The sequence below is a fragment of the Eumetopias jubatus genome, unplaced genomic scaffold (genome assembly GCF_037043125.1).
Source record: "Eumetopias jubatus isolate StellerSeaLion01/CBP00866 unplaced genomic scaffold, mEumJub1_p1.0 scaffold_9, whole genome shotgun sequence".
Classification (NCBI taxonomy): domain Eukaryota; kingdom Metazoa; phylum Chordata; class Mammalia; order Carnivora; family Otariidae; genus Eumetopias; species Eumetopias jubatus.
In genome coordinates this window covers 53272239-53284936 of record NW_028274815.1, presented here as the reverse complement: position 1 = coordinate 53284936, position 12698 = coordinate 53272239, and the positions used below count along the sequence as shown (strand labels likewise).

The 12698-nt window shown below is 43.1% G+C and overlaps 1 protein-coding gene across 4 annotated transcripts in view; it reads right to left on the bottom strand.

Moving 5' to 3' along the window:
- AAK1 (AP2 associated kinase 1) overlaps positions 1-12698 on the bottom strand; it is a 170924-nt gene that overhangs the window by 51398 nt on the left and 106828 nt on the right. For all 4 annotated transcript variants that reach the window (XM_088026498.1, XM_088026495.1, XM_088026496.1 and 1 more), the window contains exons 6-11: positions 12417-12538; positions 11026-11107; positions 10392-10524; positions 6899-7002; positions 4893-4972; positions 586-740 (exon numbers count right to left, since the gene is read on the bottom strand). In XM_088026498.1, coding sequence (XP_087882624.1) covers positions 586-740; positions 4893-4972; positions 6899-7002; positions 10392-10524; positions 11026-11107; positions 12417-12538 — 676 coding nt within the window. The remainder of the gene's footprint in view (positions 1-585; positions 741-4892; positions 4973-6898; positions 7003-10391; positions 10525-11025; positions 11108-12416; positions 12539-12698) is intronic.

The following is a 12698-nucleotide window of genomic DNA, read 5'->3' as shown; positions in this document are numbered from 1 at the left end:
TTTACTTGTAAGTTACACAACCCCAGTCTAGATGCCTGGCTATAAGTAGATGACCACCAAATTCACCAAAAGCAGCTTCCCGGTAGGGGAAGTGATGACTAAATTCAGTTACTTGATCATCTGGGTCCTCTAAACTAAGTCATCTCATTAGAGCCGGAATACCAAAACATGGAGTGGTAATGGATAGTTTCAGAAGACAGAGCATTAAAGAAACAATGCCCCTGTGTCAAAAAGAAGAGAGTCTTGCTTCTTTAAAGGCCAGGAGAAGAATATGAAATAAAAAGGAAGGCATGGGATGGATGGACCAAGCCACAAAATCCGGGCCAAGACTAGAAAAAATAGAGACATCAGGCTTCAGTGGTCTTGGAGGCCCCCTGCCGAACCCATTGAGAGGGCTCCCCTTTTGCCAGCCACGTGCCATATAATTTCAATGGGTTCTCACCTCCTGGTCCTCAGGTCAAGCCATTATTCCTTATGTGTCTCAGGATTCCATTTCTGAAGCAAAAGTAGGCTTCCCAAAACTTCTGTTAATGTCTGGGATAGCAAAGAGGGTGTACCAAATTTCAAACCATCTGAGTTACTGACCTGCAGCCTGGGGTGGGGGCTGAACCGTGGCTCTCTTCCGAGGTGTCAGGGCTGGCTGGATAGGAAGGATTCCTGGGTTTGGCTGAGTCTGCCCAGCCTTAGGCCTCTGACGGGGTGCAATTGAAGTCTCTGTTGTGGGAATGGGATCTGTCAGTCTAGAAAAGGAAGGGGGAGAAACACAGATTCACATTAACGTATGGAAGAGTGGGAAAGGGGTAGACAGAGTACTTGATGGATTGGCTTTCCCCTCCACACTCATCCAAAGCTTCTAGATCTGCTTAATCGACATTTGTGAAAGGGTATTCCACAGAATGTTAAGTGTTACTAGATGTTATGAAACAAGGGTTGGTGGGAAAGAAGTTTTAACATACTAATCAAAATATATTGAGCAGATTTCTTTCCGGCAGAACTTTTCACGTGTGAACGTGCATGGAGAACTTTGAAGAGAGCCCGATACAGAAGGCAATGTTTCTCTAGCTTACCTGACCCTGGGACCATTCCACCTAATACTTCCTAGGATTTCCCAGAATATGCTTCGGGTGATGATGGAAAGGAATTTGAAACAGGTGTTTTTCAGATGTAGAGGGGACTCAAACTTGGTCAGAACTAGTTGTCAAGGGGCGCCTGAGTGGCTCAGTTGTTAAGTGTGTCTGCCTTCGCCTCAGGTCATGATCCCAAGGTCCTGGGATCGAGCCCCGCATGGGGCTCCCTGCTCCACAGGAAGCCTTCTTCTCCCTCTCCCATTCCCCCTGCTTGTGTTCCCTCTCTCGCTGTGTCTCTGTCAAATAAATAAATAAAATCTTAAAAAAAAAAAAAAGAACTAGTCAAAATGGTCTCTCTATAATTAAAAAAAAAAAAGCATATAAATGAGTGACTCCAATAAGGCAACTAGAAGAAATAAGTAAATAATTCAAGATAAAGGATTTGGGGAATATGTTATATGTAAAATATATTCCAATTAAAAAATTTAGCTGGATTTCACCCAGAGTAAAAATCACATTGCCCAGCCTCTCTTATAATCAGGTGTGGCTATGTGTCTAAGTTCCAGCCTTACATGGGAAAGCAGACTGTTATATGGCAGTTTCCAGAAGCCTTAAGAAATAGCTAGGGTATGCCATTTGTCTCTCTTCTTTGGCTATTCCTTCATCCGTTACTTGGAACAGGAATGCTACCATTTTGGTCTGTGACGTCATGGCTACAATCGTAGGGAAGGTAGAGTGAGAAGCTTGAAGAAGCCTGGGTGTGGGGCAGAACTGCCAAACCAACCGCTGACTACTTACCTCCAGACTTTGTTTACTTGAAAGAAAAACATCTATCTTATATGAGCCACTGTCATTTTGGACATCACAGCGAAATCTAATCCAAATTAATACAGGAAGGACTGCTGGGTGGTCTACTTGTCCCATGTGATAGTGTAAAAATACAGATGATAACTTCCATTCATTTAGAGCGGTCCAGGCAGCTGGCTGCCATCTAACTCAGAACAGAGTAGTGGTCTTTTGAAAATGCACATTAGGGAGTAAAACTGAAGTTATGGCCAAAATAAACAAGCTTCATGACTATTTCCAAAATATGTCTGGCATGGCCTCCATGAAATGCAAAATAGGAAGCAAAGCAGACCCCATGTGCCTTCCCCATGACGTATCTCCAAGGGATGTCCACTGTGGACCCTGAGGCTTTTCTCTGCAATCCTGCTAGAGGGATGCTCTTGTGTGGGGTAGAGAACTTATAATATAAAAGCTATCGTATCTGTAGAGGCTATAACCTGGGGAAGGAAGGTGGGAAGGAAAATAGGACAAATGCTGGAGAAGAGAAAGGTGTAAGAAATATATAGCCAATGTTGAGAAAGTCGAACAGATGTCTATAGAAACCAAATGCTAAGAACCTCCACACTGGATGGATTTCTTTCTCCCCCCCCTTCTCTTTTTTTTAAGATTATTTGAGAGAGAGAGACAGAGAGCAGGAGGAGGGGCAGAGAGAGAGAATCTCAAGCAGACTCTGCACTGAGGACGGAGCCCAACACAGGGCTTGATCCCACGACCCTGAGATCATGACCTCAGCCAAAATCAAGAGTTGGATGCTCAACCAATTGAGCCACCCAGGAGCCCCTGGATGGATTTCTCTTAAGGGTAACATCTTAGAGATAAAGGGATTTGGAGTCAAAGAAAACTATATTTGAGCCTGGTTCCTCACTAACTGTGTGATAATAGGTATGTCATTTTACCTCTTCTTGCTCTGGGTCCCTTCTGTATGAAATGGAGAAAATAATGCATCATGAAGCTGATGTGAACATCAAATGCATCAATGACTGTGAAACCATTTTTATAAACTGTAGAGTGCTCAAAATGTTAGTTTGTATGGCCCTCAATATGGTGTGAAAAAATACAGACCTTGAAGCCAGGAGGTCTGGCTCTAAGTTGTCACATCTATGTGCTTGTGGGCAAATCACTTAATGCACAGAATAGAGTATGGATGCTGGAATTCGGGTATTTTTTTTTAACTAACCACATACTGATTGATTACCTTGGGCCACTTAAAATTCTGAGTCTGTTTCCTCATCTGTAAAATGAGAACAACAACAATGGCTCATAGATTTATTTCAAGGAAAAGAAAGTGATCTTATTTACAGAAAGAACCTCGTACGGTATCTGGTATACATGATGCCTCAACGAAGAGTGGTTACTTTAAAAACAGAGTTAGAAAGAAAAACTTACCTCTCAGGACTGGGAAGCAAATACGGTAATGCAAATGAAATCACTGTAAATTATAAATAGGACACCTTAGGCCCAAATCTCTTGGCTGTAAGGTCTGTGTATTCTCGCAGCATTATGGATCCATATAAACTAACAGCGTGGGCACTCTACAGTTTATAGAACAGTTTCACAGTCACCGATGTTCACAACTGCCTTATGATACAGGTATGATTTTCTTCATTTGACACAACACAGCACCACTTGGAATAGTACTGGTTATTGTCATTGTTATAAATGCGGGGGCTTTGTGGGAATAGATCCTTGCTTAGCCTCAGTACCTACTATATTTGGGTCTAGAGCAATATGGGCATAAACCCAAATACTCAGCTAATGAACTCAGCCCCAAAAGCAATTTCCAGAGGCGAGCATGGCAGACTTAGGTAGGAAATGGACTACAAAGTAACACCATGGATATAGTTTGCTAAGTCTGTGAAAAACAAGTCTCCTTTAACTTTTGGAGCCACATCAGCACTTACATTTATTCCAGAAACATTTAAGAATGTTTAAAAATGTAGAAATTATTTTACCACTCTATTAAAATTCACACAACCCCATCTAGGGTACTTTGTTGATAGTTGGCGGCTAATGTTTCCTCGCCATGGGAACGTGGGAGAAAAAGGAGGCATAAACATCTCTTCGACTACCCTCAGAATCTGCCACTTGGAAGCATGGCAGCCATGAGGCTGTGCCCCACAGACCTGCAGTTGGCAACGGGTGCAAACACCACGTGCCCCAGGGGCTGTGCTCCTGAAATCCACTGCCATGCTCCTTCTGAGGCCATGCTTCCCACAGGCTGCTCCCAGCCTTTTACCCCCGTCACAGGGGGATTAAAGTCGGCCTGTTCCCGGGACACGGGGGCTGCTCTGGTAGCTGACTTTGGCTTGAGGATTCTCTGACACCTTTGGTGAACCTTCTTCCTTCAACTGTGTGGCAGTTTCTAGTCACTTCCACTCATTCTTCCTTCCTTGCTCTGGGTTAGACTTACATCACCTTCTGATGGTTCTTCCAGCCTTCCCTGGCTGTCTCCCTATTTTCTCTCATGGTCAAATAATATCCTAGCTTCTTCAATCCTCTCTTGGCATCTGCTTCAGGGAAGACCCCATGTTCCATGGAATGTGGTTAGCTAAGATCCACAAGCTCTTTTGCTGTTCATGGAGTCTGTGCCTTGACTGGCACTCTCCTGAGGTGGTCAGGGCCACAGACAGTAAGAAGGAATGGGAGGTGAAGGACTAGGGTGGTGAACCAGGCTACAGGAAGACCAGGACACCTGTTTGGGACATTCTTTTTAGCAATATTTAAAGTTGGCTCTTGCCTCTTCTCTGAATGCCCCTGTGCTTCTCCCCAAGCAAAAGAAACAGCTGTGGAGCTCTTCATTCTCTTTCAGATGTAGATCTCTGTGTTTCATCATATTCCTCCCGGCACTCCCTGGAAGAGACAGAGCTTGCTCTCCTGCTCTGTGCGGCCTCTGGCCACAGGAACCTAACAACACCAGGCACCTTCTCCTACCGCTACGGCCGCTGGCGCGGGACCTGCGCACACTTGGGCAGTTCTTACCTGGCCTTTGGCTGGGTCTTTTTTGCAGCTGCCTCACTGGCTTTCACTGGCTCAGGAAGCTTTGCAGGAATGGGAGAGTTCTACAGAATTGAAAGGAAACCAAAAAAGGACATTGCAGATTGCTTTGTAAAAGTATACCAGCATGACTGGGCCGATAGAAATACGTGCTGGGATCTCCCAGTGTGGCTTCCAGGCCCTGATGTCTACTAGAGGGAAGGGAAGTCAACCAAAGGTAGATCCCACCAGTCTCGGCCCCCCTCAGGGAGGTAGCATATCGGAGAAGAGGACAGAGCAGCCTGCGTCCCATGCGCTCCTCCCCCAAGGCTCCCAACCTTCTGGACCCTTTGCCTCCTACCACACAGCTTAGAGGTGGTGTTAAGAATGGAACGGGAGTGATGTCTGTAACCTGTATTACTATTTAAACTATCAGCTAAACCTTACAGAAGTCAGCACTGACTAGCAGCAGGCCCAGCCGGGATTCATTCTGTCTTCTATCTTGAACACTGGGAGAAAACCATAGCCAGGAACCATTAGGTTGCGGCGCCGGGGCCTCTTCAGTGTATGAGGCACCCCTAGGCCCATGAGGCCAGTAGAACTCCTCCCACCTGGATTCCACACGGGCCACCTGACACCAGCTCTGGCTCCGGAGGGAGCACTCCCGTCCCCAACCACAAGACAACTGCTTAGCACTGCTGAGTGAGTACCAAACAGCTTGAGACTTGTTGAGCCTGACTTTTTAAAAACTAGTTACCAATCTGAATGCTTCCAATTATATTTCAGGTTATTTAACTCTATGAATGGGAAAGTGGGGCAGCAAAAGAAAAACATGGTCATGTTAGGTTCCTGTACAAGATTCCTCATTTTAATCTGGAAAGCTGATAAATGTAATACTAGTAATAGTTTTACTAGTAACAGTAAATATTTAGGCTTTTAGGAGGGACCTCCCATTTCCTTCATGTTTCCAGGTGGGGAGAATTTTTGCTAGGATATCTCTCCTTGCTCCTCTTCCTCTCTCCAAGCATTCCTCCGTAACTTACTTGACTGACAGGCCTGGGAGAAAAAAGTGAGCTCGCCTGGCTGACCTCTCCTTTTCAGGGAGAGCCTGTCTCTACAGAATAAGGTGCTCCCTGCTCAGTCATGTGGATCTAATGTTAGGGAGCCTGACTGGTCAAGCTACATTCTCTGATTCAACCTTATTAGTAATACAGCCAATATTCTGAGTTCCACCTGAATGATTCCCATATCCGATTCCAAATGTAGGACTGAAAGAGGAGTGTTATTTATCAGTACTCTCAAGCTCCAATAGGGACATCAAAGTTCACTATTGGGAAAACTGGAAGACAATTTCAGATTAGAACTTATTTATTATGGCATCCATTAGTAAAATATTCAAGGGAGCTGGATCACACATGAAAAATATGCTTAGACTGTAAAATGGTCTGAAGTTTGAAAACTGTTGAGTGCAGAGCTTAGGATTACTAAATGTATAAAACATTCCTATAGCCTGATGTGTGTAAGGAGGGTAGCAGAAAAGGAGTGTGAGTTATAGATGGCAGAGAGTAGCAGCAGAATCAAGAAAGCTCTGCTGCAATAAAGGAGAAAAGGAACAAGGGGCTTATGTTCCAGTAGGTATGGGGACAAATTCAGAGGCCTGCCTTAGGAAGGCAGCCTGCCTTACCACCGCTAGGTAAATACAACAGGCTTATAGCTCTTAGTGAACTGTGGAAGTTAACAAGACAGTAGGTTGGTCAATCTTCACCCGAAGTGCTCAACTCAATCCCTAGGGATTTTGGGGGGGGGTGTAATTGCCTTAGTTTAATAATTAAATTCTATGGGAAAATTGGATTCTCTTTATAGTGATTGCTTCATAGTTAGCTTTGCTTGAATGCCCCCTACCACACAAAACAAAGGACATCTATATTCATTAAACAGCTGGTTCACACCCCCAGAATTTTAAATGACAATTTGATAATGTTTACTTCCCCTAAAAAGCATCTTTCACATACCTGTACATTAGGAATTGGGCATTCTTTCTTGAGTAGTTTAAATGAGAAGTAGGACACCTGGTAAATATCCGGCCTTTTATCAGGGTCTGGTTCCAACATATACCCTAAGACAAACATATGTGAACATATTTAATAATACCCTAATACTTATTACATTAGCTAGGAAACATAATTTCTCTTACCAAATGTGTTTTTTTTTCATTTTTATTTCTCATAAAAGTCGAACAGTGTAATTAGCTCTTTTCCTCCCCTCTCAGAAATGGAAGCTCTAACTTCCCTAAAATTTTTTAATATGCACAAGAAAGTAACAAAGTTTCTGAACTGTAACAAAGATATCTGAAGTTCACATGCTGTGGCTTGTACAACAGGGACTCAAGCAAGCTCCCATTATTAAAGTTACCACCTTCATATTCTGGTACCTAGGAAGTTATAGGCTCCTGGCTTCCTTATCTTGCTAAACAAATGATTATCCTTGAGACTTATGATCAAAACTTTTTTTTCACTTTCTTTTTTTCTTTTTTTTTTTTTTTTAGTAATCTCTACCCCCAACATGGGGCTAGAACTCATGACCCTGAGGATCAAGAGGCACATGTCCACCGACTGAGCCAGCCAAACTCCCCTCAAAATTCAAATTTTAAGAACTGACTTACTATTCTTTTGTTGGAGATATTAACTGGTTTCCATTCTAAAAAATTACAAAATGATAAATATACTCTACTTTTACATAATTATAGAACACTTATTTATTTCCAGATCCTTTACACTTCTGCCCTTTCCAAAGCTGGAAAAATCCCCAGGAAAAACATCTTTGTGAAGACACACAAACATACACATGCATACATACAAACAACAGCGCAAGGCCTTACTGTGTAAGGAAACAAATGAATGGTCTGAACACTAAGTGTAGGAAAGACTGATGAGGCTGCAGTCTTGCAAAGGCCTTGCAGAAGGTTTGGGGCGCCTGGGTGGCTCAGTCGCTTGAGCCTCTGACTCTTGATTTCGCCTCAGGTCATGATTTCAGGGCTATAAGATGGAGCCCTGCATTAGGCTCCTTGCTCAGCAAGGGCTCTGCTTGAGATTCTCTCTCCTTCTCCCTCTGCCTTCCCACCTACCCCCCCGCCCAGCTCCCATAAATTAATTAAAAACAAAAAAAAAGAAGCAGGGTTTGGGCTGGTCCTTGAAGGCAGGAAAGAATTTAGTCAGTCAGGGGAAAGAAGAGAAAAAGATATTCTTGGTGACGGAACAGTCTGGGCAAAAATGCACTTGGGCGAAAGGCAAGGGAAGGCTCTGTTGCGAGGAAATGCAGGTGCCAGAAGGACAGAGCAGAGGTTTCCTCATCAGAGAACACAGGGAAATAAGGCTGGGTGGGTGGGATGGAACCAGAGTATGAAGGGTCTTAAATGCCATGCTAAGAAGCTGGGCCCTACTGTGCGACCACGGGCAAACCAGGAAGTTTACTACGGGGACCTGACAGGGTGGCGCTGTGTAAGACCGATCTCACGGTGATGCGGGGCTGGGCTGGGCTGATGGAAGGAGGAGAGAGGCTGGTGGCCACTCCGCCCCTACAGGCACACGGCTGAACTCCAAAGAAAGAGCACTGCTTAGAAAATGCCCGACTCTAGTTTCTCTTGCGAGCCAGATCCAAAGAAAACCTTAAATTTCCATTATCCCGGCGTGAATGGTAACACCACTAATAGAAACCAAAAAATGAGGGGAACTGCGTGTTGGGAGTAATTGGGCAAGGACAATAAATTTAATTTTAGATCTGTGACTCTAGGGTGACTGTGGGATCTTCAAGTAGTTTGTAAAAAAAAATAGGTCAGAGTTTGGGAAAGAAGTCAGTGTCACAGATATTTGTAAAGAGTTGTTTTTCCTAATATGAATTTGCTGTACAAATGTTAAAAAGAAAATGTATTACCAAAAAATCCTACCATTCTAGCACCAGATCGGGCCATTTCCTATATCTCCTTCCAATCTCACTTACATAGCTGCAGTTCTAGAACAGACATACAGTAGTCCTCCTTATCCAGGGGGGACACGTTCCAAAACCCCCAGTAGATGCCTGAAACCGCAGATAGTACTGACTCCGATATATACTGTTTTCTCCTATACATACATACCTATGATAAAGCTCAATTTATAAATTAGGTATGCTATGAGATTAACTAACAATAATAATAAAATAAAGCAATTAGAACAATATGCTACAATAAAAGTTACGTGAATGTGGTCTCTCTCTCTCTCAAAATATCTCATTATACTGTCCTCACCCTTCTTGTAATGATGTGAAAGCATAAAATGCCCACGTGATGAGATGTCGTGAGGGAATGACACAGGCACGGTGACTTAACGTTAGGCCACTACTGACCTTCTGACTATACATCAGAAGTAGGATTGTATGCTTCCCACTGCGGTCAACTGCGGGTAACTAAAACCACAGAAAGCAAACCCACGGATAAGGAGGGACTACTCTAATGCTTTACCTCTGAAAACAATCCAGCAACCATTAAAGGCCATACTCCCATTTCTTTAAATACCACCTCCCCCTTTTTGGTTCATAAACAGAAGTGGATTGATAAAACTGGCCCAGTGGAATGGGTAGTCATCTAAAAGCTGTAACGATGTTACCTTGGGTAAGTTACCTATACTTCCTCAGCTTCAGCTTCCTCATCTGGATCATGGGGATAATTATATTTACTATATAAGATTTTAAGAGTTAAATAAGGTCCAAGTAGGCCCTCAACAAATGTCAGATGCTCCACCCATATCTGCTTCTATTTTTTTCAGTGCAACCCCACCCAGAACCCAAACTGGGATCCAAACTATCCCAGGACTTATAACCCATAATGGTTAAAATTTAGATGCTAAATCCCTTGACCAATGTGAAAAGATGATAAAATATCTCTGTTTCACATTTTAGTACAAGGGCTTGTGCAAAGATTATTCGTTCTACCATCTGGTTAATGAACTGATACATATGCTTGCTAGGATGCTGCAAAAGAGTGGGGAATCTTAAAAAACATTTTAAACCAAGCACTGAGTTTAAATGCTTGTTATCAAAATCCAGTGATTAACCTAAAGAGAGAAAAAACCTTGTTCCACAGAGTTATACAGTCTTAATTATGTATTCACTCCAGCCAACGCATGGCAATCATTTCAATTTGAGTTGCTTCCAGTTTTGCAAAGATGAATTTTTTATCACTTGATAGGAGTCAGCTGGACTCTTTCATACTGACTGCAACAGAACACAGCAGTACTGTACTGCTCAAAGCACAGTTAGGATTTCTGCTCGAGTGCAAAGGAGCTTAGATATCTAGCAAAAAGGCCTGCGACTCTAACTAGACACCGTTATTCGTCTTTGAGTGACCAACCATTACCAGTTGACTTATCTTTGCATCCAACCCATCACTCCCGTGAGCCAGTCCCTCTGCCCCTCAATTTATTCCTGGAGATTAGAGATAAAAATATGAAACTAGAAACTTGAAATACTTACTAATTAGGCAGTGCATGTCTTGGGAATATCGAGAGTTATCAGGAATTGTGAAGTTTCCATCACAAATTGCCACCTGACTCTCTCCAAATGGCAAAGTGAAGTAGCATAATTTATACAACAAACATCCAAGAGCCTAAAAAAATAAAGCAGATTGCTAGGAGTGGTTTATTTACCATAACTGCCAATGGGTCTGGGAGATATTGGCATCATCCACATTTATGAGCAGATATAAAATCTCTGTACTATTAACCTATTAGAAACTTGAATTTAGAACTCAACACCACTATTTAGCTGCTGACATACATTATTTCTACCATCATTACCAAATTGTGCTCCAATAAGGAACAAGCATTTCAGCTATTTTATTCTTAAGAACTCGTAACGCATGTAGGAAAACCACCTAAATAATGGGCAGGTCACCTGAATAATTTTCACAGAACTCTAAAGTCATTTCCTTTGACATGCTTCACGAGGCAGTGGCTGGTCACCTGGAGTGAAGAATAACCCTGACAGTTAGGTAGGCAGTGACATGGTACAGTGGCCACTCTCACTATGGCACTGTCTGCATTAAACTTGGGAATCTGTGGTCAAGACTGCTGGTATCTGAGGTGCGGATAGCTTAGTTGACACCTACCCAAATGTCTGCCTTCGTAGTGATGATTTTGCCACTGTACAGGTTGACCATTTCTGGTGCTCGATAGGACAGCGTTGTGTATCTACAATCAAGAGATTTGTTTTTCGTTAAATATGTCAATGCTATAATTAAAAACCAGGGGTAGCAGAAATACTTTTTAAATACATATATATTAAATTTAAAAAGTCTAGTTCCCTGGGAGCAATCCGCAGAAGAGAGTATGAAATATTAGTGCAGATAAAATGGAAAGCTGTCCTTGGTACACACCCATGGCCCTCTAGAAGCAGTCCTTCCATCTGAGGGCACGTGGAGACCCAGACACTGAGGCACTTCAGTCGACACTAAAAACAACTTTTCTTGGGTCCTCCAATGATAAAATCTTCTGCAAATCCTTGTTGTCTCATAGTATATTTATACTATATTTTCTGATTTGTTCTTAAAAACAGTAATTCCCTTAAATGTGGCTCAACTCAGATACGTAATACTGGCTGAGACACTGGAGGAAGGCAGAAAGTGGGCCCTGGCTGGGGTGGGAGGTGGCTGGTGGCTGCTGCTGGAAGAGGGATGAAGCAACAGTTTTCCTCTTATCTCTGGCTCAAGGAAAGATAGTATAAGCTCAGCTTCAAAGTGAGTGTCTTGATGTTACCAAGCATGTGACCTCAGCCTCTAAAGCCCAGAGGGCACCATGGCTTAGCTGTCCACCAGCACTGTGGACCAGAAGTCTTCCCGCCCCAGCTTGGCTGCCAGGGGTGACGAAGGAAAGGAGACTGAAGCTCAGGACAGCGGTGTGCCTACCAGACTGCTGGTTTATTAAAAAATCCAGCACTCTGGACGGGAGGGGGAAAATGGGTCAGGTTCTTACTGGAGCCAGAATCTAAAGAAGCTTTTTCTCATCGAAGTCAGTGAGTCAGTATCTGTAGAGACTTCATAGCCTTACTTACCATTAATTCCACTAGATTGGTGAGCTCCTTGTGATCAAGAAGGAGTACACAGCAATGCAGGGTTCGGTGAAAAGCACATCCAGCTGACTGATAATGTCACAGATGCTGTGATTACATTTAAAAACATCACAGTCCCTCTACAGTCTGTGCACCATTCAGCTTTTCAAGGGCTATGTGACGTAAGTCAAAATATCTACATACAGTGATCACTGGACCATTGATAAAGTGCTATATGATTCCTTCATTTTACTCTACTGATCAATGCTTGTGGACCCCTTCCACATTCTCCACTTGAAATCAAACAACCCAACTGCCAGCATGATGTTCTGAGACAAGAGGCACCATGACCAGCACCACGGTCTTCCCACCCTGACCTTCTCATCCATAAGCCGAAAGTACGGTTGCTGATCTGGTCATGGATGAAACTCCAAGAAAGGAGGAAATGCTTACTTCTTAATCTCATCTTCTACTGCATTGACTCCCTCAGTTTGTGGATTCTGAAATTTGTTGGTGGCGCTTCCAAAGTCACACAGGACGTAGTGGCCTCGGTCATGCAAGAGGATATTTTCAACCTGAAAAACATTCCCCAGCCACCCATTCCAAGATATTATTTAGTAATGCATATGAAAATTTTGTTCATAGTCATATAACTATTTTATTGCTGATAATCCCATTAATATGCATAGGAAAGTTATTCCCCTCCAAGTATCTCGACAGGGGTCATCTCAAGTG